This window comes from Lissotriton vulgaris, chromosome 12 (genome assembly GCF_964263255.1).
Source record: "Lissotriton vulgaris chromosome 12, aLisVul1.2, whole genome shotgun sequence".
Lineage (NCBI taxonomy): Eukaryota > Metazoa > Chordata > Amphibia > Caudata > Salamandridae > Lissotriton > Lissotriton vulgaris.
The window spans coordinates 30,986,388-31,009,188 of record NC_141700.1 but is presented as its reverse complement, the minus strand read 5'-3'; the positions used below and the strand labels follow the sequence as shown (position 1 = coordinate 31,009,188).

The window sequence follows — 22,801 nt, the reverse complement described above, 5'->3', positions numbered from 1 at the left end:
TTACATTGAACCAGCGATGGTGATGAGTTTCTGCAAGTCTAGGATGTTGCTTGCCTGATCACCCCTTTAAAACTACATTTTTACAATACTGACCTTTGCCACTGATGTCTTAAAGGGCCCTTTAATTGTTTACCTGAGGAGGCCCTCAACAAACTATAAATGGGCTGAAACGTGTCAACTCTGAAAGCATTTCTCATGATTCACTTCTTAAAAGGTTACAATGATGGATTAACTTAACAAATTTTGAGGAAGATGAAATGTTCAGAACACTAGGATACTGTTTTTCAACTATATATTCAATTTGGGTGCAATGATGTAATAAGCATTGGTATATGACATCCGTGTGGACGACTACTTACGCCACTGATCATAATGACTAAAACTAATGAAAAATGGCTCGAAAAGGAGAGCAATCACCAAGTCAGGATTTCTTTAAAAAAAAGTTCTTTATTAAATCACTGTCCATGTGGTAACGCTCATTTATGCAATTGAATTAGCAAAGTCGGTAACAAAACGATGGACTAGAATGTGGGCATAATTACGAGGGATAGAGATTAATGCAAGAATTCCACCCATCACTTTTTGTTTTTTCTAAGTGTTGTTTGCAAGGCCTCGTTTACGGATAGCCGAAGAACCCGTTAACAGTCTGAGTGTTGGAAGATTTCCAGGTTCTCCATCCAGAATGACCGGATAACGGGCAATCGGTCTTTGAAATATTAAAGTAAGATAAAACTTCAATTGTTAAAGCCGCTCGATCGGCCGTTTCATGTATTCCGCGACACAGGATGATCCAAGGAATGCCCCTTCTGGATTATTGATCCATAAAAAATTGATCCTATGCATATTTTCACAACATTTCACTGCCTTGGAGATCTGTAGAACGGCCATATGGGCATCTCTACACGCATGGACAGTACTGCTCTCTCTCGATGGCACTCTCTTTAACTTTGCAGTCGGTTTTGTTATTGGCGATCATAGCTAATAACCTGTAAAATTCTTCCAAATACTGTCTGTACCTCACAGTCACCCCTGAAGTAGATATCAAACCCTCTTCCACTAGTAAAAGGTGAAGCCGGGCAAGGCAGGACTGCTCCCCATTCACAAAACCCCACCTGGAAGCGTTCTCCATCCTGGCCAGACTTCTCCGGGACAAACGCCTGATCGATCTTTGAGACTTTAATAATCACCTTGAATTCTACTGAATAATCTATTTGTTCCTGCTGATACCACTGTGGTGTTTGTCTTTACTTTTATGCAGATAGGGCACACATTTGGGTTTACAACCCATAGTTTTCGTTTTGAACTAAGCTTCCATCTTACGAAGCGCCGGTTCAATCGCCCCAAAAAACTGCTAAGCTACACAAACACACTTGAACACCAGAAGCAATAGCAACGTTCTCCCCAACCAAAGTCTACAGCCGCTTTATGTTTGGGAGAAGCGCAGCACTTTGAAATTTTACTTATAGGAGTATCTGCTGGTAATGCCCTTCATTTACTGCTCGCCCAGCAGCTGTTTCAGTTGCTGTTTTTATTTCATTCGTTCTGGAAACCAACTCCAGTCCTTCGACTCTGCTGCAGCTTTGGGCCAGCTATTACCATGAGAACTTCTTTCCATGTAGTTCAAATTTCACCAAGAGATTATTTTCCTCCAGTAAAAGAGTTTTTGTATTATAGTTTTAGCCATTCTTGGCTGGATTATATCACGATACAGTATTTGCGTGGCAACTGAAGAGCTCATTAATCCCTAAAAAATCTCAGCGCACTCCTCAAAGGTCTTTTAACAAAAATACAATATAATTAGGTTCACGCACTGGTGACGAGGACAGCAGAAATGTACAATTTCTTAAGATTATCAGCAATTCTCGTTCAATCTCTTGGTTGTGTTTACTCGGGCCTCTCTTTTCACTACAAAACCTTCCATCCACTGAGTGGTCAGCGCAGTCTCTTACTCTCATACGTGTCATCAATTCTTTGTACGCGACCACAGCTCGGGCTCTTGGTCTGAAAGTCTCATTCAAATGTAACGCAGACGCAACAAAAAATTATTTTGAAGTAGTCTGGCCACGTGGCACTGCATCTTTTTAAACAAAGCACCCAGTCTAATCTTGAATAATAATTTAACATGTACATTTATTAAAACACACACACACACAAAAAAACAAAATCACACACAGATGTACCGTAAAACCAGAAAAGGGTGCGTTTTATTGTACATATATCAGAAAATATAGCAGATGTTCCAGTACACACAAAATAAATAAAGAGGGTGGGGTGGTCATGCTTTTTGTCACTTAAGTGAATGCTAAAGATTTCAGTGTCACAGTAAAACTTTCTGGAAGAATATACTGGCTACAGCGGCAAGTGACGAATGTGCCTATGAAGAGTTGAGACCTCCATGAGGATCTTAGCACACGACGTAAGTGTGCATGGTCTATGTTCCAGGCACACCCATCGGTGCAACGGCTCATGTCACAGGAAAAGGTAGTAGACACATTTAAGTGTACTGTAGACAAAGTCTTGTTGGTAATTTAAATGTAACTTAATAACCTGCCAACATCTACAATCCATGCAGAAAATGAGGCTGGTGTATGGTTTGGCACAAAGAATCACGGCTAAGAGGGCGCGGGAGGTTAGAACCCATTTCGGCCGAACTGCCCTGTGCTGGATGGAAGCAGAGTTTAAAGTCGCATATAATTATTTTTTATACTTCCAAAAGACAACAGGATGACCATGAGACTAAAACAGTCCAATAGGATGATTGAAGATGTGATTGACCATGCCTCAAGCCAATGAATAGAAGGCGGGGGAGGCAGACAAAGGCCCGCTTTTATCACACACAATGGAAAGGCCGAAAACATCACAGTTAAAAAGAGGAACAAGGTCATTTTAAAACTCAAGTACACTCAGTAGAAACTATTAATGGAAACACAGAAATATACACATTATTACTGAAGCCTCCAAAATGTTTCTGCTCCTGAGGTGGAAGGCAGGCACTGAGGTTCAAGAACCAGAGAATGTGGGAGCGATTCCGCGACACAGGGGAGGAGTGGTTAAAACTGGGTCCTACCGCCCACGCCCCGCGTTCTGCCTCTAGCCAGAAGAGCGGCAAGACTTCCAAAAACAACTTTCAACATCCATGCCTTATAACCCTCGCTACAGATTCATCTACGTATCTGGTTTAGTAAAATCTCACCTAGACATAAGGAAATTCTAAGTGTGCACCGTTTTCACTATCAAACTTAACCAGTCGAGGAATGGAGGGCCCTGGGAAGAGGTTGTGGCTTTAGTGACCTCTTGTGGCTTTAGTGACCTCTTGTGGCTTCAGTGACCTCTCGTGCAGGGTGAGCACGTATCCATTTGGCTTTCGATAACCAATTCTCCACAGAACATTGTCTTCAAGGGCTACGAGACCCTTCGGGGACAGTGGTGGGTCAGTGTTTGGAGGGCGGCTGGTACAGCATCAAAACACGTTGTACACTCTCTTTGGAACTACTTGTCACTAGATTGCATTCATTTTTATAAGTAATTCTTGGCTCATGTGTCAAGTGACAGTGTGAGGGGTGCTGGAGCCAAAATTGATGCTACACCTGATTGGCAACACAATCATCTCAGCTGGACAAGATTGGTCTATTTTGTAAATGAATGGATTGAAACCAGTTACTTCTCCATCACGTCCACCTGGGCAAGGCCAAACTATCGCCTGCATTGAACCGCCACTGCACATTAGGAAGCAGGAGCCAGGTGTGGGAACCTCTAACTTTACACAGCAGGTTAGACTTCTTTAGTAGAGCTACATTTAGAAAGACTGCACCATCTGTCAATAGTCATTTTTGTCTTCAAGGTGCTCAAAGTGTTTTTTGCCGACTAGACCCTGAAAATGATCCAATGAAGTACTTAGTTTCCATGTGGGTGGTTAGTAAGGCAGACTAGTCTGGAGCAGCGCTTGTTGGGTGAAAACCAGAAAACCTAAAGCTGCCATGTTGGGTGGGTTCAGCAAGCCGAGCAGAGGCTGGGTAGACAGCATGGGGCTCTCAGGACACTTTGGAGGAGAAGTGACCCAAGGAGGGAACTTGTGAATTTGGAACTAGTATTGTGGGTGTGTGGGGAGGGGGGGTTAAATATAAAACTAAAATCACTCTTCCATATTTACTCAGAGATATAAAGTCATCAAAGAAATGTGTCCCCCATGGTCTCAACCCTCCTTTTAAACTCATAAAAACTAGCAAAAGAGGGATGCTCCCACTGTTTAAAGATCCACAGTGACATTTCACAGTCTGTGGCACTGGCAGTCGTTATCCAGCTGCAGTCTGAATGCAAGGATACCGGCAAAGCTGTTTTTGACTCCTAACTTTTCTTACGAAGCTAAGACACCACCAGGTACTGGTGGAAGTAGAGACCAAATAGACTCGTGATAATCTGGCAGACGGCCACCCACCACGTGAGGAAGGCAAAGAGGCCCCGGTAAAAAAGTGGCGTAAAGACCGTGCGAATTCCACCGAGGAGGGTTGTGATGTGCGCCACAGTGGCTTCAACGTTCTCTTCCTCGTCCTCCTCCGATGAAGTAAGGGGTGAATCTGGCAGAGCATCCAAAGCCGGCGAGACACCAGGGGGTTCAGGGAACAATCCCCAGGAATAGTCGCCTGCGGAGAATACAAAAAAAGAAATATTAAGTTTACATGTAATACAGTTAACAAATTGTAAGGTTTTATAAGTCAATTTAAAAAACGTTTTTGCATGGAAATGCAGCACAACTTAATCAGTGCACTTGAGAACTTATCCGATAGAGACTTCCAGCAGCGGATTCCTCACCATAGAATTATCCAGAGGTGTCAGACGGGCTCTGGAAATGTTTCTTGAGCAGTAACCCTGCACGCCAGTAGGTGGTGTAATTCGGCTCTGCGTAGCATCATCCACCACACTGGAAGTGATGTGTGCGGTGCCTATATAGGCACCACCCCAGTGCACTGATGTTCATTCTTTTCCTACTGTGTCACTCAGCGCAGATCCGCTACCCCTTAGTCAATTTTCGACTAACTGTTTTTGACGTTTTGTCAAGGTGTTTTGAGCCCACAAGAAGAAGGAGAAGTCAAAGTGTGCTCCGACTTCACCTCATCCGTCAGTCGATGAGACGAGGGAGCATTGTCACTCGAGCCGGGCTCTGCAGTTGAGCCAGTGCCTGGGCAGTCTTCGCACCTCTCCGCGTTTCAGGGAGCCGCAGCAACACCCGTCCAATTAAAATAATTTTATTTGGCTTTCCAACTCATATACGGGCATCACATTCCCTCTGGAGCACCTTCGGGCCTTGTGGATTCGGGAATGGCCCCTACTGGATACAAGCTGATAGCTCTGGAACCAGTCGGTCCTCAGATGGATCCGAATCAACACTAATCATGCCATCTCAACCTTCTCTGGTGCTGGTCCGGAGGATGGTTCCCACCAGAGGCGTTACCCCCATTTATATCCCCCACTTCGACACTGAGTCGGAGGGGCTTCGCCCAACACAGACTGGAGCCATGCCTACTAGGCCAGAGTCTGAGTCCTATTCTTATGAGCCAAGACTCTGGGAGGAATGGCACACATCACTTTCGGCACAGCCAATGACGCCAGGCGGAGCCAAACACCACCTACCGGCTCAAGAAAAATTTCTGGATCCAGTCGGACGCCTGGAGATATTTCTAAGATAAGGACTCTAAGCTAGATAAGGCGTCACCACAGGTAAGTAACTTGTTCAACAATAAACTCCAACCATTATTAATAAACCTAAATATATAATTATCAAGACACCTTTACCTGTACAAACAAGTTAATTTAGGACAACTGGGCACGTCCAACACATAAAGCTTGATCTTAATAGAAATACCCATTAAAAAGGTAAAACCAAAAATCTTCTAAATAACAAGGATTGTTTTTTTAAAACAACTCGGGCTAGGAGGAGTTGCTTTCTAATTAGCATCAACGTTCTAAACGAAGCTTTATTATGAAAGGAACTTTTTTTTGCTATCACGTCTCTTAGTGGAAAGCGGTACGGTGCTAATCGGACTGATTTACAACTAGAGTATCTAGGCAAGATTAGGGGCCTCCTTTCTAAGATAAAGCTCTTTTTCTTATTTTGTTTTAAAAAGTGTTTCTTGCTGTAATTTTGGTTGATAAATCTCCCTTTTTGTTCATGTTTGTACATTTTATACATTATAAAATATTTTAAAAAAGTAACAAAAATAAATAAAACTTTGTCTGTGACCCATTATTTGACCTGTGTAATATAACCCTATATTTGTTCATTATGGGCTTTTGTATGATGATTTGAGTTCCATGGTCTCATCCAGTCTTTATTTCTACCTCTAGTTAAAGTCTTGAATTGTTTTTAGGAAACAATAGAAAAAGTTCTAAAGTTCTTGCAATCCATTGGTTCACTGGATTGCCATTTATTTCCTGTTTTTTTACCAGACATTTAGCATTGTGACTGATGCATTAGGGGGAGTGGATGGAATAACAGGGAATTTAGTTCTATTTGAGCAGATATTTCAAAGGAATACCGCAGACGCGCAATAAGGGTGCCATTCTATTTCTTTGCCCGCTCTATGCCTCAGCTCGTCTTGAAATACACCAAGAGTGCTCATGAAGGTGGACCCTTCCCCCACAAAAGCTAGGATTTGATATAATCACTAATGAGGGTTTCTAAAATCATCTTAATGAAAATATCTTAAATCAAAAGGAGGCTTCGGGAGGCATCATGCCTGACTGACTTCTGCTGTGCATTTACTCAAGGAAGTGAAAACAACAGCTTTCTTATGAACACAGTTCACATGGAAAAGGAAGCTGGAAGAACTAGGGTATGTATTTGACATTTCACTGCATGGACTTTTGCATTTCAATGCAATGTTTACCGAGTTCTTCTAGCCCGGCAAAATCAAGACTGTGGCACCAAAAAGTCAGTCTAATTAGTGAAATTGAATTCCAATTCTTTGAAAGCCTGCAAGAATGGTATGAAACCTTCCTCTAATTTTCTTATATGAGTTTAGCTGTGGTATCACTACACATAGGTAATAAGACAATTAGATTGCTACTTTACTGTAATATAGGATTACAGCTGAACTGAAATGTCTCCAGCAGAAGGGCAGGTCACTGAACACAACTGGAACTTACACATAAGCAAATAAAGTAATGCCCCTCACATATTATGGGATGATGCTTAGATCATTAATTTATTCTTTACACAATGTGAAACAAACACTTAAGGCAATAATGGTACCCTTAGTCCCAGTAGAGGGACTTTAACCCCTCCGCCGTGACCGGAATTCTGCGCCTGTGCGGCACATTCCGATCGTGGGCGTGGTCATGACGGCCCCCAGCGTCATCAGCACACGCCCACCGTGATGCATGATGGCCAGGGGCCTTCATCAGCATGGAAGTGGTCAAGGGATATGAAATTAAAATATTTCTCACCCAAAGTCTTTAGTACAAATGTGGCATGTAGCGTCAGAATGATGGGTGCCAGGTACTGCAAGGCAATCACGGTAAGGTAGCAAAAGATGCGAGACACCTATGAGGAAAAATAAAAACACCAGTTGAGAAAACAAAAACAAAACAAGCCAGAAAACTCCATGTCAATCGGACAACAGCAGCGAGCTGGACCTAATGGCGATGACTAAAAGAATGGAATCTAGTGTTGGAAGAAAATGTGTTATGTGCACAAAGAATTAATTCTGCCGGGCTGGCAATTTACTGTGTGCCGACTGAATACAGACATTCCATGGTAGAAGGTGGAAGTAGATTTAGGAAGAGTTGGGAATAAGAAAAAAACTATAAACTGGTTCAATTTTGTGACCACAAATCCCCCGTAGCTAACTGCACACTTAACCCAAAATTCAGCTTGCCACCATCATTGGCTTACAAAAGGACAAACGTCTCACAAAAATATAAATTTTAAAAAAAGAGCATGGAAAAACCAGCATGTGATTGAATGTTTGCTTCAAAGACAGCTGGTTACGGGGAAAAATCCACATTTTGAAGAAGATAATTTACAGCTAGGGAGGTAAGAGCATAGAGGACAGAGCATCATGAGGACAAGCCAAGGAGGAGACCTATAGATGCTGGCAGCCATTCTGCAAATACAGTGGCTAGATCACCCTTTAATAGGTGGCTTCGGAAGACCGTCTTCAATGCACTGATGTCTGTAGTGCGCAGCCAGTGCAGAGTTTGTAATAAAAAACCAGAGGCAGGCCCCTGACTGCTGTCGTAATCATAGGAGCTGAGGCTTGGAAGACTTGGAGGTGTTACAGTTGAGATATGGCGCTAGACTATTCGGATGTCTCCCAAACTTCTCCAAATATAGAATACATAACATTAACCTACGGTCTTGAAGTCCACCTTTACATAGGATAGGCTTCTCTGGTGAAGACGGATTGGAACTTGGCCATTGTGCAGATATCTAGAGGTTTCTCTGGCGGTACCGTTATGGATCTTTTGTCAGCAGTAAATTCTCTTTCAAACTAGCGATCGCCTATTTAACCATTAGCCTCTTCGCTCCAGGTATGTGTTCACGGTGGTGTCCCCTGACCCCCCCCCCTCATATCGCAGCTGCCGTCACTGTACCTTGCGTTGGATCTCAATGGTGGTAATGCGTCCGGCCTCCCTTTTCATCTGTTCCACCCAGCGATCGGCCAGGCACAAGTACGCCTGCATGTGGAAGCGCGTCATGGCCAGACGGAGGAGGCAGAGCACAACAATGATCCACAGGCGCATGGAGTTGTAGCCGGCGTCGGTCATGCTGGCAACAAAGAAGGATGCACGTTTAGAGACAAGAAGGTGTGCAGAAGGAACAAGACAAATACATCAACCAATGGAAGTTCAGTGTAGGAGCCCTAAGTCGTTGTTAAGATGATGTCCAAGTTGGATGCAAATGGGGGCACAGACCTCCAGAATCTAAGGATATTCAAATAATGCAAATTTATATTCATGAATTGACATGAAATTAATTTGTGCAGTAATAATTTCTTCTGAACGTGTAATCCACTCAATAACAGAAAGAGAAGGCAGATTTAATCACTGGAAGGGAAAGAATGGCATATAATAAATTGTACTCTAGTCTAACACACAACTTCCTCGCCGTGGTTAAGAACTGTGGTAATACAATCCCCCCCTCCTGCGCCCCCTAGATAGAACATACTCCAAAAACGTGATTTCTCATTCTTTCATCTGGGATTCTCATCAGTTAAGTTAGAACATTTATGTGAACACGCTCAGTGTATCTAGAAGTTGGTCGGCATTTTATCAATCGCGCTCCGGCAGTTCACTATTTAAAGAGTGTTTTTAAGTTGTGTGATATCTGTAAGAAATGGGAATTTTGTCCACTGAGCTGTGATCTTCAGTGTTTTTTCTGATGGAAAAAACAACCGCAAGACTGGGAGTCTCATTTAGAGGGATCAAATTTAGGTTAATTCATGAATTCTAAATTTCCTCGAGTCATTGTATCCACTCCCTTCATGTGGGGAAACCACATGAAGGTTGAGAGACCCATCACAAGGAGCCAACTTCAGCGTCCCATTTTATCCTTTACAAATGGAGAAGAGGAACACATTAAGTGGTATTTCAGTCGTTATAGAGACTGAGAAGAGATATTTTCACACCATAAAGCGATTTACTAACACGAGCAGTCCTGATTTTACCTCTTATAGTAGTACTACCTACAAAACACATAAATAACTACATTTATTGGCACTTCTTTCCCGAAAAATATTTACAATACAATCATGAAGTACAAACACTGCATCTACTTGCAGTAATTCTGAATGTATTACTTGTTGCAGTTGTTCATAACATACTGCAACTATTACAATAAACATTTTACTACTGCTAGTGGTGCCAGTATTCCTGGCCCTACTTGTACACGGAGGCACAAAATATTGCTACTACTGGAAATTTCAGTATGACTATTCTTTGTTACTACTGGTACAGTTGGTCGGCTAAAAGTACCATACAAGTAGTGCAGAAATAGTAACTATATATGTTTCCAGTTGCGCTACATCCACTACTAATGCCATTATTAGTGGCCTGCTTGTATCTTCCGTACTACGACAAGTTTTGCGGCTAGTGATAGGAGTATCCAGTGTGCACTGTGCTGCAATACTCTACCTGCACTTCAGCGGGGAGGCCCAACAAGGAAAAATCAGTTTGGAGTTGCTTTGTACCCATTTAGGGGGGCCCTGTCCTGCCAGTTCTGAATGAAACTTCCTATTGGATGAGAAGCCAGGCTGATTTGCATGCAGCTGTTCAGTGGAAGGCTGTGCAAGGACGCAATACGCTCCAGTGTAGACCTAAGTAACCACTGGTAGCCGAGATTACTTCAAGCATGCCACCTTTCACCTTTTTGCAAACAGCTTGTAGAAAACACTGATACTCCAACTGGTGGCACTTCTCATGGTCCTGCTACTACGTTCAGTACTACCAGTCGAAGAACTTTCATTACATCTACAACTAGAAGTCAACAAGGGAAAGCACAGTTTATCACTCATACTGCCCTCTTTTTGTCAACTTTGTTTTACTTCAGGAAGTCTAGTTAATGAGTTTTAAGTTTAGGAGTTGACCCAATAGTGAATGGTTACATCAGGTGAGGAATCACAAGTTTTTCTGAACTCCAATTAGAAGTTAAGAAAGTTTTTGCTGAGGGGGAGGAGCCAAGATGGCGATCGGGGCAGACGTGTAAGCCCTCGGCTCCGCCAGCCCTTGAGCCCTGCATAGATATCCTGTCGAATATCCTGGCGCTCTCTGACGGTGGTGTGTTCCGGAGGATGCGCTGAGTTTACCCACGTTTTCCCGGGATCTCTACCCACCCGGTGACCGGAGTTACCCGCTAGTCCGTCCCGCGACTCTGGCCCCGGCTTGAGCCGCTGTGCACCGCCGGACCGGGAAGAACAAAGGACGGCAGCGCTGCTGGGTTGGTGCTGGCGACTTGGAAGTGCAGTTCCCGCCTGGACTCGGACCAGACTGCGTCCTTCTGCCGTGAGTTTCTCGATCATTGTGCCAGCTGACTGGGAGGAAGAGATATACGCTATGTCCGGCTTCTTTGAGTGGTGCCGGAGACGAGCTGCCTAGCCTCCGCTCCAGTCTTTGCCCTTCACCGACGAGCGGACCCTGGCGTGTCCCGACCCCACGACGGAGCAACACACGTTACCAGCTACAGACGACCGACTGCAGCTCATCTTGCAGAACCGGTTGCTTGGATTGCTTGGATTGCAGCTCCTTCCTGCCGTGCCCGCCCCGACATTCCCGTTGAATTACTACATGGAGGTGCCCCGCGTCACCCATTGCGTGCAGGATCGTCTACCCTCATCCCCCGTCCGCCGTAGTCGGCCGGCGATGGGGCTCGGATTCCGGGAACCCTCCCATGACTTTGAGACGGAGGATCCGCTCTCCACTCCTACCCATGGAACCGTCCTTGCCGCCCTCCGGGACCTGCGAGCTGCGATGGCCCTTTGTTCCCGTACACTGGGTGAGAAACTAGACGCCATTTTGCTTCACTCGGGGAGGGCACGGAGGGTCGACACTTGGTGCCGTGTGGACTCGCCTTTGTTACCGGCTGATGGGGCTACTAAGTCTGCACATGTTTTAAGCAGTGAGGGGGCAACTACTGGCGTTACTGGAGCATGCACGCTGCCTTCCACCGACACTGCTCTTGCTACGTTGTTTCTCCCTCCTCCAAGGACTGCAACTTTGTTTCCTCCACCTCTCGTGTACAATGCTCTTCGATGGCCTCCGATTTCTAAACTCTGCAGGCTGTGCCACCGGACTGTTCTGGACTCGCTCCTCACTGTGGATGATGGATCTCGAGGGGACTGGAGACGTCCATTTTGGAACAATGACCACTACTATCCGGGGCCATTTTGTGTTGTCGCGTTAGAAGGGGCGGCTTCCTTCATGTGTTTTGCTTTGGGGGCCTTCCTAAATCGGGCCAGGGCTAGATGCCTATCCTTGCAGTAAAGTTTCATTGGCACACGGAGACTGGGACTATACGGTATTGTATTTGATATGGACGCACGATCGGTGATGACTCTCCCAGCTGGGACCGGGGATTGCTCGCAATTTCTGGTACCAATAAGTGGGGTGATGTGGGTGTGTGGGACAGACGCGACCGGGACTGTATTGTGTTGACCCCTCCTGGTGGCTGCTATTGTCTATCCTGGTACTCTCGCACGTGGGTGGAGCTGTGCATATCCCGTTGTTCACCCTCCTAGAGGTTTGGTCACTCGTGTACTGATTCGGGGACGGGGGTGCACCTGATTTAACTCACCTCTGATATTGCTGGTGTTGTCTCGTAGATGTAGGGGCTACAGGTGGCTGGAGGACCGGGAGATTTTGGTATTGTTAGGGCTCCTCCCCACCCCCCCTTTTTTTTCTTTGGGAGTGGTAGAATGGCTTGTTCTTTTCTTCCTCCCTATAACTCAAGAGTGCGAATCTTTCTTTCTTTTCGTTTCCTTCCTTTCTCTCTTCTATATTTCGGGTTCTTTAAAGGGCGACAGGCACTTTACCGGGGGGGGGGTAGGCCGTAGCCTCCGGATTGTTGTAGGGTGGGGGGGTAGATTTGGTTTTCCTTCTTAGTTTCTATGGGCCTTATTTTCCTAAAGTTCTGCGCTTTCTTGTGCTGTTTCTGCTCTGGGTCTGCCATGGGATTAGTGGGGAGTGGGTGGCGCTGTGGGTGGTGCGTAAATGTGTACTGGTACTCCTGCTGTTTTGTATTGTACTGCTATACTGGTGGGGTGTTTATCGCTACTGTTGTTCTTAATTATGCTGCCTGCTCATGTTGTGAAGTTCATGTTCGGACTCAGTTCTCCTCGAATCTATTCTTCACTGCTTTATATTTAGAAAAATTTAAAAAACTTAAACCTTCATTGCTCCTTCTCCTTGGCGACATGAACCTATACAGTGCAACTGCTCCTAATTGATGCTATATTGCCTGATGCCGCTGGGGAACCGTATTGCTTACATTTGTGCCTACAGTGTCGTGGCCGGCCTGATGGTTGTAGGCCCGTATTTGTCCTCCTTCTCATGCACAATAAAGGTTTTCAAAAAATTAAAAAAAAAAAAAAAAGAACGTTTTTGCTTTGTTAACTTTCTCGTTTTGCAGAAAGTGAGATGCCTGCAGTTGTACTGAGACCTCAAGGCGCCATCCGAAGTCTAAAGTTCAGACAATGCACGCCGGCGCCCCTCAAACACAAGCAACATTACAACATTCTTAGGTATTTTCCTTGTAAAGCATTTTGGCTTTTTTGCAGATCAAGGAATAGAAAGCATATCAATTCACCATCATTCCAGGACTGTCCGAAGTGGCCTCCCACACTCCCCGACTACCCTTGCCCCCTCCCCATGTCACCATAGGACCCACCACTTTTACAACTTTGCGCCTCTCACTAACCTCATTTTTGCTTTTGAGCGACTATAGTAATGTGTAGAAACTATGAAAAGTAAATTGGTCTCAAGAGCCAAGTTTATACTAATCTATCAGTTTTCATGCCCTCGAGGCATGGCGGTTCAACGGACAGCATAGGGCAAGCTAGGTGTAGTTGCTGCTACCCCCAGCTACTTTCAAGTGAGGTCAATGTAAACAAGGAAATGTTCTGGGTTTTGATCAAAATAGAAAATGATCAGGTACTTACAGTTCAACGGACTCTTTCCCCAACGGAGCGTGGCGAAGAAAATCTCTGGTAATTGGCTTTATCCACATTACCACCACGACGATGGGGGGTAGAAAGCTGGCATGGAGCAGAAATCTGATAAAAAATTTAAAAAAACATATCTGGATTAGCAGAGCTAAAATTAAACTTTATTGGAGTTTCGATCAGACGAACATGAAAGGTGGCGGGTGTTCCTGTGTCAGTGCCTGAAACAGCAAAGGACATTCAGAAAAATACAGGCCTGCAGTAAACATACCATGGGTTGGAGTACAAGCACGTACTTTGTATAGGAAGATCTCAGTGACAATCTCACTCGAAGGTAGGTGGGGGTTCTTGGACCCCACTCTTCAGGTGATGGTTTTATTTTGTTCCATCAAACGATTGAGCTGCATCTAAATCTCCTTCTAAAGCAGATACGATCTTCGAAGTCTCTGTCTCGATCCAAACTATAATAGTCAGGTTTATCTCCACCCACCAATTATGGGGAACCCCGGATTACGCTTACCATTAGGAAGATGGGATGAACCAAACGCTTGCAAGTGGTGGCATCTTCTGGTGTAAATTCAGAACTTGCACGCTAAGTGACCCAAGTTAACCTAGAGCTGAGGAAGCGGTGGGTAGCGCTAAACACTCCCGCGCTGAAATAAGGTGCGACACACCACAAACAAATAACAATAAAAACAGGCTGTAAAGGGTCTTTATTCTTCTAGGCAGCACAACATTGTGCTGGGTTATTCCTCATTCGTCTTCCCGACCACTGCCCTCTTAAATCCTCTCCACCTTCAATCCCAGGGTCTTCAAGCTACATCTTTATGAGATGGCGAGGTCATGCAACCCGAGAGCCCCCACCAGCAACATGTAGCTGAAATACAACTAAAGCACTATCATAATGGTGGCACATGAAGATTGTGGGGGTGAAATGAGGCCTCTCTCAAAGAAGGTAGGAGTGTGGATTCTAAGAAGGCGCCCGGATCTTCTCCACGGTCTAGGACTCATGAGCCCTCAGCAAACCCAGAGGTCGCGAAGCTCATGCCAGAGGGAGGTGAAATGGAGTGTGCAGCAAATATGGGGTGGTACTGCTCGGGAGAAACCCCTTACCCTTCTAGACGCCACAAACCAACTGATGTAACTTATGTATCTTCTGTAACAATGTGTAACTTGTAACCTATGTAACTTTCCTCATGTAAAGCGCTCTGATACCTTCTAGCCAGCGCTATATAAAACTCAAGTAAATAAATAAATATAAAAAAATATCCCAGTGGGAAAGCTTCACTGCCGGAGAAGGCAGCTTCGATGTTTCTCCATCGTTTTGTGGCACAAAAGGCTCTATGAACCGGGTGAAGAGAAGTCCGTCCACACGACATTCTCCAGTGGACGACGGCTAGAAGGAAGCTACAGGATGACAACTACCAAAGCACCACTCTGGGAACAGAAGGCACATTTCTTATATACAAGTGGCTACTCACTGAATCACCGGGCGGTCTGCTGCCAATTTCAGAGCATCCAGGTGAGTCTGAGCCAGTCGCAGGCCCGGGAAAGTCAGACATGCGCCGAGGAAGGAGCAGATGGCCACCAGCGTCAGCTTGAAGGTCAGGTTGGTGAAAGGGATTCTGCACAAAAGAAGATATGCCCAAGTCAATAGGAAGAGCATTATGACTGCAAGACATGGAACCCAGCAAAGCAGAGAGGAGTCTGGAGGAACTGCTCCGACACATCATCTCATTCTAGCTATTCTGCGCAACAGTTGGATACTTACGACCACTCCCAGCCCTGGCGCTTCAGAAACACTTCTAGGTTCTCAGAGACGGCTGCAAAACCTACAGAGAAGAATGCACAGCTGAAGGGTGGCGCTGGAGAACTTTGTGTGGCACCAGAGACAGGCATGGTGCATTCCCAGGGCACAGCTGCATTAGGGTGCAGTTCATCAACACACTTGAAAACAGAGACACATTCCCAGCCACACAATGTTGTGTAAATTTACCTTTCATTGTATTTCACATTTTATATGCAATTATGTCAGGTCAGTTGGTAGAGTTTCTAGTGTATAGTGGCTTGTTGTCCAGTTTTTGTCTTTCAGGCACAATTTAGAGCTGGGCGGTGATGGAGGGCTCTTAGATTTCCGGAGAAAGTTCAAAATGTGGATAGCAGTGACAACGTCTAATTTCTCTGATTTTCCCTCTGGTTAGCATGAACTCTAGAGCAGATGAAGATGCAATAATATTTGTGTATATTTACATATATCTAGGCCCTAATGTGCTATGCAATGGGCTCTCGTGGTACCCCAGCAACCGTATGCCTTCCCCGTGGCTTGTCACCAGATTGCAGAAAGTACTAGGGAGTCAGACCAGTGGCCATAGGGCATTTTACAACTGAACAAAACAACCCATCTTTTGACCTTGTCTTGATTTCAAAACCATGTAAGGTAATTTTAATATAATGGCACTGCACTGCACATCTTTCCAAGTTGTTGATCCATACGCCAGACATCAAATAACTGCATTTTAAGAGCGGCAGGCCAGTGTCATAATATAGCCACTGAAGGTGGAGTTGCTAGCAGAAAGTGAGCGCCCAAACGGAAAAAACACAACATTCTACCTTGGGCTCCAAATGTTCTTGCACAGGAACTGTCCACAAGCATCTTGAATGTGACTATGAAAACCAAATGTGCCAGAGCCCCATTTAAAAGGTAGTAGTAATTTACTGCTAGTGGTAACTGAGAAATACTCTGGGAGTCCGACACATATGTATGGACAGTACAGTGGTAATAACAGGGGTATATTTTATTTGTCACTGAGTTCCTGTCATGCCTCTTCAATTTCTACTTTAGTTTCTGGACAGTAGCGTTCCTGTTGTGTAAAAAAACCCACAATAAAAAACCTGCTGTGCACGTTGCCTAAAAGCAAAAAATAATGTGATCCTTCTGTGGCGTTTACCACAGATGGGAAATTACCACGCAATACACCAGTTCCTTACCAGAAGCATCTTTTCTTCTGAAAAAAAAACACCAGCAACTGTACAGAAATGCTATTTTTTTATGTTTCATAGAGAACTGGAAATCTCGCTGTAATCAACTCGGAAAAACAAAAAACAGTAGATTAAGGAAAAGGGATATGTACCAAAATATTAGATTTTTTTGTAAGAGGTAATGGGAAAGGAAAACAGATTAAAGGTTTGGTTTGCGTAAAAAATTAAGCAAAAAGGAGAACTTGGACGCATGATTAAGGCGCATGGTTAAAAAAATTTTTTTTTTTAAAAAGCATATGGAAAAATCAGAAAGAGCGAAAGGAAAAAATAGGGTTACGGAAAAAGGATAAAGGAACAAAGAAGGGAGAATTCTTATATAAATGAATTAAATAAAAATGCATGATAAACCTCAAAATCAATTGAAAAAGATTTAAAAAATAATATACCCAAACTTACCTCCCCCAACACCTAGATCATCAACACATATCCAAGTACCACTCACCAGAATCCAATCCAAACTCCAGATAATCTTCTCGAACAATGAGCACGATCATGGCAACGAGAAGGTAGAATAGTGCGAAAGTAAGGCACACGGACCGCTCCCCGCCCTCCTCGGAGCGGAAATACTGCTGCATCATCGTGAACAGCACCTTCCTGGAAGAGGAGAGTCAAGGAAGCATACACCCATCGGAAAGCAGATAACAATATACATTTTTAAGCATAGAAATGTACCCCCTTACACCAGCTATCGATCACAGGATGCACAGTAATCCATTACTAATCAATTTAACCAAGACATACTACAATGTAATCCAAAGAGCAAAATAATTCTTTCTAACATAGTGTATTCTTATTTTCACAACATACGTGTATTTACCTAATTTTTGAGTGCCCGAGAGGAACAAGAAGAGGGCTGAAATACAAAACTACACAACACAGAAGACAAGAACAGCGCAGGCAGCGACACCACGCTTTCCCGCAGCATGCCACCAATGTGCGAAATACTTAAAAACAACAATATGGCCACCTGGTATGCTGGTATCCTTCGGTGAATCTAGATAACACCTGCATTAACAAAAGCTGATTCTCAAATGACAATCACTCATGAAAAATGTATATATGTTTATAATGATGTCACAATAGAGCCTCATTATTATAATGGAACTACTTAAGCACTACAACAAAAATAAATGGATTCATCATGCAATAAAAGTAGTAATAAAGACGATACTCATCAATATAACATTTAAAAAAATACACGTATAATAACTATATACAAACGGAGACTTAGACAGGACCAAATAAAGATATCTTTAATTTACTCAGAACCCCAAGACTACTTGACGTTTCGATTCACTAACACTATAAATGAGGTGATCTTCATCAGGGCAGTGTAACTTTCTTGTGCATCCGAAATAGTTTCTCATAATCTAAAAACGAATCCGCAAAGAAGTCTTTGAAGGTTCCGAAATGATACTGTGTCATCAAACTGTTCCCCTCCTATTCATGTTGGCTCGTGCCCCATGCTCTTCCAACATTCCTTCCAATTATTCCCATCACCCATTTCAGGATCGTGTTTGACATTTATTCTGCTGCAGCAGTTCATTTTTCATCCAGGGCAAAGATAGTGTTCATAGGAATTGTGAGGAGGAAAAAATTATGTGTGGCTTTCGCCACTATATAAAATGGAGGGCCTTTAACCAGTGGCTCCATCCCACCGAAGGTCTTATCAGAAAGGCATCTTAGCAAGGACTTCTCGCCATACTTACTATTCTTGGTCTATTGAAAAGTTTTTGCTGAACCATAGAAATGGTCATAGAGATGAACCTGGCTGAGAAACTACTGCAGGAACCAAAAAGGAAGTTTCTAGTTTGTAGCTCATACTTTGTGGTGGGGACAAAGTCGATTTGCGTGTAGTTAATTTTAGACTATAAAGGCGCAGTAAGAAAAAAAAACATAACTGAATGGAATGCACCCTCTGTAATTACCAAAGTGAATCAAGCCTTTCTGTCCATCACTTCTGTGCTGTCAACAGGCCCTGTTTAAGATCTGGTGGGGCAAAACCTCGCTTTTAATTTAGCTTTCTACCACTTAAATGTTGCCCCACTCAAAAAAAGTTGATGAGGAAATTAAAGATGCCCAATTGTTGTTCTCTTAATCTTCCCATCAGAGTTTTTGTTAAAGTTGCCAAGTTTGCAACACCCTAGCCTAGAGAGTCTTAAAACCTTGACTATCTTCACACCTAATGACTAATAGGAACGTACTAGGTTGTTTATATTAAAACATCACCCTGCGTTTTACAATAAAGGTGAGATTACTAGTGTTCATTTTTGATTTTTGCATTTTGAAGTTTTTGCTCACTTACTGCAAGGCCTTCTGTCAAAGGACGATTAATGGCGAAACCATGCCCTACCCAATTCTGGTCTTGCTTTTCCATCATGGTACAGCTTGCCATGACTACTACTTTGAGTGAGAAGTACCACGAGTACGGCTGCTGGGGAAATACCAACAGAAGACGAACGACGAACAACAAAAATAACCAAGAACACCACAGACCACTGCAAAAAGAACCAGGAACAATACAAACCACAACGACAGACCTAGGAAGGACATGGTCGCAGAACGTCACAAGCAAACATAGATGGAGTTTGGAGTCTCAAACCACCCCAGTAGGCACAATACCAACAGAAATCACCACAAAGGTTTTAGGAATAACAGAAATTGCCACACAATGATGAGGGACAACACAAACAATCAAAAGAACCAGGAACAAACCAAGAAATCACTGGGGTGCAAAACAGCAGAAACCACCAGAGAAGACCAAGTAACAACACAAACCACCACAATAGATCCAAGAACAACAGAAATCACATATCACCACAGATGAACTAAGAAAACCACAAATCACTCAAAGAAAGAAACAGTAGATATCAGTGTACTTAATGTGAGTATCTAAACAGAGGACATGGACAATGGTTCAAGAACTGCATTAGGCTGTCAATACGGTTTTCCGTCACAGTTATGTTCCGAGCAGATACTTGAAAGCACAATCTCCATAAAGAAGGCAAAGGATACACAGAGAAGAAGACGGTGAGCAGGCACCATAAGACACCAATGTTGACCTCTTTCTGGGGATCCACTAGGCAGTAATAGCCCTCCGTGAACAGGTACACAATGGTCGAGTACACGGCAAAGTCCACAAACCACTGGTATTCCAGGAAGTAGCGAAGAACTGTAAATGGAGGAACCAGACGGCACGTTAGTAGGTGTAGAATCTTCTGTTCCAGTGAAGTGTGTGAGCGATCTGTAGTAAGTCTGTCTAAGAGCTCTTATTTTGGACTGTTTACCTCTAGGTTTTGCACTTTTCATTCAGTGCAGATAGGTGGAAGACCGCCTCTGCCTGTCCAGTGCAGATTCCTTGGATACAAACCTGTCTTTGAACTATTAAAATATCCCATTGCTCTAATTATGGTGTTGAGCCTCTACTACAGAGAGCAATATTTGCACATCTATTATGAAGGTGCAAATTCCGTAGTGTGAGACATGAGACCCTCGCATACTGTACCGTCCACGCGAAGACGTGGTAGAATTACCGAGTGCGTCCATGGCGGTGATGGGCTTGGTATCCAGGTGGAGGTCGATGTCCTTGGGAATGGACAGCGGCTTATCATCCGAATCTCCATTCTGCCTCCTGTAGGAACTAAAAAACGGCACACTCAATGAATACCAAACACATGTATCTTAGAGAACCATGAAAACAAAGCAGTGCTCGGAAGCGTTTATGGCTCGCCTGTGGAGCACGCAAATCTGAGGTCAGCATTGTAGGCAGGGTTAGAATTATAAAACATAAAATCATTACAGCGGCATAACTATTTTTGGCCATATTGTGATTTTGCAAATCACATCTCCAAAAGGCACAAGTCAAGCATACTTATTTGCATATTTTTCTTTCATGAAAGTAAAGCACATTGAAAAATATTTATTGTTCTCAGTTCAGGGTTCTCTGTAGCAGACAGTGGGTTGTTGAACTATCAGTGGCACTTTGCAGAAGAGGACTAGGTTATTAAGTCACAGACAGGAGAGGGGTGATGCAGGGAGCAAGGGAGTGTACAAAGGGGACATGATAGAGGTATAGAGGTCATTCTGTTGCAATTTCAAATGAAGATGAAAGTGTAATTTAGTGCCAGCTTTTGAGATTAGATTATCCTTTGTGCCTGCTTTGAGGGCTTGTGATGTGTGGACGGCCTGTAGTCAGCATTGCGGTGCAAGCATTGGAAAGGCCCAAATTAGGCCACCGAGTACGGCCTGGCAACGCGGCCATGATAGGCCTGTCAAGTGCGAGTTGCCATCCGCCATGGAAGTTTCGCCTCTGGGTTGCAGCCTCCTTGCAACAAGTTTTTGCAGCACAAAGCTGGGTCGCCTAATCAAAAACAGAGGGGGCCATCGGCTGGGAGGATACACATTGGGTCCGGAGAGCCGAAGTCATGCCCCCACCAATGACGTTTCAAGGCGTTTGTAGCTGTGCCTCCCGCAACTCCCCCAAGTAAGCCATTTTGTGGAGAATGATAGGGTGGCAGTCGAGTACCAATACGAGAACCCACAATAAAAATTATGTGTTAGGACAGTTGGGTATAGTAACCAAGGCAATATAGAGTTAAGCTCAGCTGGCTACTACTGCCATTAACTGCAAGTACGCACTCACCTGTCTTTTTTGGGCCTTGGCTTCGGCTTGCCAGCCAGCATGCGCAGTTCATCGTCTGTGGGATGCTTGAAGCGGAATAAACTACCAGGAGGAACAAAAAATTTTGTTCAGAATTTTTTTCCTCAACTAACTACATCAAGTTAAAATGTGGAAATACATTTTACTTTAAAAAAGGTTCTGCAACACCATAGTAAAACAATATATTTAAAAAAATAAACAAGAAGTACAGTGGTTCAAAGTAGGTTGTCAATATATTTCATCCTATACACTAATATTTTAGAAAAGGGGTGTACAACTTGGTGTGAAAGCCAGATTTTCATAATTTCTACTGATATTTTTATGTAAATGTATTCCTAATGGACATGTTAAAAATCTGGCGTGGATTCGCCCTCATGGGCCAGCGTTGGGCTCCCAGTCTTAGTGCTGCGGGAGATGTGTGGTAACAACAGGGACAGTCTGAGGGTTAGCGGATGGAACTCACCTTCCGTTGCAGACGAGCCAGCGTGCGAACGAGCAGTAGGGAGACATTCTCTGCATCAGGCTGGCCATCACCAGGCTGACCACCAGCTGCACCCCCATCACGGCCTGTGAAGGAAACACAACACAATATAACCTCAATATGGCTGCCACGGAGGTAACAAGCTAAACGTTCGAGGTAGGATACCCTCAATATGGGCGCTACAGAGGTCACAAGCTAAACGCTTGAGGTAGGATACCTCCAATATGGGCACTACAGAGGTCACAAGCTAAACGTTCGAGGTAGGATACCCTCAATATGGGCGCTACAGAGGTCACAAGCTAAACGTTCGAGGTAGGATACCCTCAATATGGGCGCTACAGAGGTCACAAGCTAAACACTCGAGTAAAGATAACTTTAATTTGGCCGCCATGGAGGTCACAAGCTAAAAATGTTAGATATCGACAAAGCAAGTAGAAGCCAGATAGACCGGAGTCAAAGTCTCTCTGCAGCACTTAAGCGCCACTGATCACCAGAAGGACCCCCAAATAGCTTAAAATATACAAAATAACCACAAATCTCACTGCACGCCAGACGTTTTGAAGCAATTTGCTACTTGTACAGAAGCACCTCTACCCGTTCGCTAGGCTATGGTGACACACGCCCGGCTTCCTTCCAAGCTTCTCAGGCCAGAGTAGAGCTTGGTGTTATGGGTGTCATATCGCAACTGCAACCGGCTCTACGCCAGGCATCAAATCATAAAATCTTACACCGAACAAAAGTCCCGTGCACTCGTTAGGTTTAAAGTATGGTCAAGGTATTCATAGTAAGTAAACAAAAGCATATAATGAGACAAGGTGGACAAGTCTGAAAAGTTTATTTCAAGTGGAATGATTTTACCTTCCCAAGTAGGAAGGAATGGTAACATCAAGGCAAACAACCAGCCGACACGTGTTTCGTCATGCGGGTGTTGTACCTGTGACTCTTCAGGGCTGTCTGTTGTCAGAAAGC

At 44.1% G+C, this 22,801-nt stretch overlaps 1 protein-coding gene across 1 annotated transcript in view; it reads right to left on the bottom strand.

Moving 5' to 3' along the window:
• Positions 1 to 2,177: 2,177 nt before the first annotated feature.
• TMEM161A (transmembrane protein 161A) overlaps positions 2,178 to 22,801 on the bottom strand; it is a 39,515-nt gene continuing 18,891 nt past the window's right edge. The window contains exons 2-12 of the mRNA XM_086946861.1: positions 21,815 to 21,918; positions 21,334 to 21,414; positions 20,225 to 20,331; positions 19,707 to 19,863; positions 17,134 to 17,285; positions 15,424 to 15,484; positions 15,134 to 15,277; positions 13,650 to 13,763; positions 8,593 to 8,767; positions 7,444 to 7,540; positions 2,178 to 4,640 (exon numbers count right to left, since the gene is read on the bottom strand). Of these exons, the coding sequence (XP_086802987.1) occupies positions 4,363 to 4,640; positions 7,444 to 7,540; positions 8,593 to 8,767; positions 13,650 to 13,763; positions 15,134 to 15,277; positions 15,424 to 15,484; positions 17,134 to 17,285; positions 19,707 to 19,863; positions 20,225 to 20,331; positions 21,334 to 21,414; positions 21,815 to 21,918 (1,470 nt within the window). The 3' untranslated portion in view covers positions 2,178 to 4,362. The remainder of the gene's footprint in view (positions 4,641 to 7,443; positions 7,541 to 8,592; positions 8,768 to 13,649; positions 13,764 to 15,133; positions 15,278 to 15,423; positions 15,485 to 17,133; positions 17,286 to 19,706; positions 19,864 to 20,224; positions 20,332 to 21,333; positions 21,415 to 21,814; positions 21,919 to 22,801) is intronic.